The following is a 3,309-nucleotide window of genomic DNA, read 5'->3' on the forward strand; positions in this document are numbered from 1 at the left end:
GTATAACATTTTGAACACTTCATGATGATTTTATACCGCCCCAGACTGAAACTCATGTTGAAGGTTTGATCTGAATGTTCTTCGTTATATGTTTTTCTAGGTTAGGTCATATTATATTTAAAACAACCTGAATAATAGTTATGATGTTGTTAGTGATCTAAAATATTGTAATATAATTAATAAAGCTTAGGTGTAACTAACCAATACAATTTACATTATTTCCTATCCGTATATTTTGTATATTTTCATAATAATTTATACAATAGCAAATTTACTTTCATTAGTATTCATACACCTTCAATATATATCTTATGACTTTGATTTAATATTAAACAAATTATGATGACATTATACCGCCCCAGACTGAATGGTTATGTTGAAGGTTTTATCTGAATATTTGTCAATTTTAGATATTTAGTAAATTGCAATTGTTATGATGATCAAAATAGTATAATATATTAGTGTTAATAAAATATAAATTGTAATTTAATGCACTCTATGATGATTTTATACCGCCCCAGACTGAATGGTCATGTTGAAGGTTTAATCTGAGCAATAATATAATTTTTAAGTTTTATTTTTGACAATTTATGTTAATATAAAATAAAGAACTAATATTTTTTAATTGATTTTTTCTTATTATAATATTGTTTGTATTACCCTTAACTAAAAGTTGTATCTAAGTTAATTGTTTGTTGAGTACCTTAAGTATATTTGTTGTTATGATGATTATTTACCGCCCCAGACTGAATGTTATGTTGATGGTTTAACTTTACATATTTGTATGTTTAAATTTTTATAAACAATTGATAAATTAAAGATTTTCAATACATCATGTTTTAATGTTTGTAAAATACACTATTCTAACATGTATTTATGTTTAAAAAAAAAAAAATACGTATGACTTTTTTGTCTTAATTTCTTAAAGTTAGTATAAGTTTTTAAAAATGTTTGCATAAGGAGTAGGTATTGATATTTATATAAATTTTTATCATTACTATTTTTTCTTCATTTTATGAGGTTTTATTTCAGTATATCATTTGTCATAATATATATTATTTAAAATAATAAAAATGAGACATAAATATATTTTATTACTCAGAAATTATAATTGTTTTTCCATTTTTTATTTGTGTATTCTTAATTCACTTTTTTAAAGATTAATATTAAAAAATTTAAAAAATTGGATTATTATTTATCTAATTCAACAATTAAATATATTTCTTGTAATGTATCCTATAGTTTTGTATGTTAATACATATTAATAAATACTTTCTACTTACATAATGGGTATAGTTATACATTTTTGTGATAATAAATTTTAAAATCTACACTTAGAATAAACATAAATTAAAAATTAATAACATAATTTTCATAAAAAAATAAATATATTTGTTTTATTTAATTGTTTAGAATTAACATTCGTATTGAACATGTTAACCCATCAAAATGTCGAGATGATTTCTTGAAACGTGTTAAAGAAAACGAAAATAAAGTCGCTGAAGCTAAAAAGAAGGGAATCAGAGTGTGCCTTAAACGCAAAGTAAGTTTTATTTTTGTTAAAAAACTACTTTAAATTTTAAATATATATCTATAATATTTAATAGAGTAGATATCTGTAATTAATAAAAAAAATAAAATGATATTTTATTTTGATAATCTAGTTAACATATACAATAAGCAGATTTTTAAATTATATTATACATCCATTAATATTTTTGTTAGAAGCGATGATTTAAGTATGACCACATTGAATGAGTGTGAGCATATATTGTAGTTTTATAAAAGAATATATTAAATATTTACTATAAATCGAAACGAAAGATTTAAAAAATTTGTTTTATTGTTAATAACTAGAATAGTACAATTTATTTCCATCTCAATTTTTAATTTTAATTTTATAAAATGCTGGTCTTTTTAATGGATTATTTTAAATTGTTTTCATTGTTTAAATAAATTCTTTACTTATTTCTGATATAAGTAAAAAGTAGCTAATAATTTTCTATATATTTGTGAGATGTGTATGTTTTTAAAGATATTATCTATGTTCTTGCTGTAATTTTGGTATTTTAGTTACATAGTTACAAAAGGTAAGAGTTTAAATTAATTTGTTTAGGATTTTCTGTAATTTATATAGATTTTATTTAAAAATAAATAAATTTAATTATTAGGGCTGTAAATGTAATACTAAAGTCAATAAAACAATTATAACTTTTTTCTGTCTCATTATTTATACAAATTACTGTTAAGTTATAGGTATACCATTTAAATTTTAGTAAACAAACATTTGATTAAACGTTTATGTATATAATTTGTTCAATTTTTTTTCAGCCTCAAGGACCTCGACCTGGTCACATAGTAAGAGGAACGGATCCAATCAGTTTAGCTCCTCTACCTTATGAATTCATTGCTTAATTGCTGTTTTAAATATAAATGTCGATTTAAACACATTTTATCGTTTATTTTTTTCAATTATTAAATTCTTGTTTGACACTTCCTATTATTATTAATGTTTCGTTAGTCCGTATAAACAAATCCTCTTTTCCTGAAACCATCTGAAAGGAATCCGACATTGAAAAGCATCAGTAAGCCGCTTTCGGTTCTATTCAACTTTTATCCCTGTAGTTAAATCCTTTCCCAGTTTAGCTAAAAACCGAGATTTCCCTCGTTATCTTGTAAAATTTTCGAGATCTGTGTATATGGAAAATGATGCGCTATTATGCAGGATTCTTTACAAACACTGCAATATCGGCGTACTCTAAGGTTTTGCAACAATTTTTGCTCTTATTATAATGTTTGCTGATAAAATTTATTCAGGATTTTAATCACCTAGTGATATCTTTTATTCACATACGATTCTTGTACATTACATGTATATATACTTACGTTTTTTGTGCGGACGAAATTGAATTGTATCGTTTAAAGATCGTCTATTTTGTAGCGTGAATGTTTAATTCGTCAACGAATTTCAGTCGTAAACTATTATTAAACTCATAATCGATTAACTTATTAATAGTTAGATTTCAGACTATAATATGATATGTAATTTGTACCTAAGTGTTATAATTTAAAGTTATTCGTCATAAAAACGAATTTGGTTGTGTTGTTTAAAGTTGAAGTTGTCAATAAGGAACAATATTTGATTTAAACGATGATTAAATATCTATAGAAAGAAAAACTTACATTTTAGATTCAAATAACCGTGTCGGAAACTCGAATAGTTGAGGGTTTTCTCATACCCACGTAAAGTAAACAAAAATTAAAATATTGAAAAGTTTGTTATATTTTATAATCAAATTTTAATTAGAT

The 3,309-nt window shown here is 23.1% G+C and overlaps 1 protein-coding gene across 1 annotated transcript in view; it reads left to right on the forward strand.

Moving 5' to 3' along the window:
- Window positions 1-2,450, forward strand: part of LOC112597843 (60S ribosomal protein L21) — a 3,930-nt gene extending 1,480 nt beyond the window's left edge. The window contains exons 4-5 of the mRNA XM_025344072.1: window positions 1,414-1,543; window positions 2,332-2,450. Coding sequence (XP_025199857.1) covers window positions 1,414-1,543; window positions 2,332-2,415 — 214 coding nt within the window. The 3' untranslated portion in view covers window positions 2,416-2,450. The remainder of the gene's footprint in view (window positions 1-1,413; window positions 1,544-2,331) is intronic.
- Window positions 2,451-3,309: the final 859 nt, after the last annotated feature.

This window comes from Melanaphis sacchari, unplaced genomic scaffold, assembly GCF_002803265.2.
Source record: "Melanaphis sacchari strain LSU unplaced genomic scaffold, SCAv2.0 Contig43_pilon_pilon, whole genome shotgun sequence".
Classification (NCBI taxonomy): domain Eukaryota; kingdom Metazoa; phylum Arthropoda; class Insecta; order Hemiptera; family Aphididae; genus Melanaphis; species Melanaphis sacchari.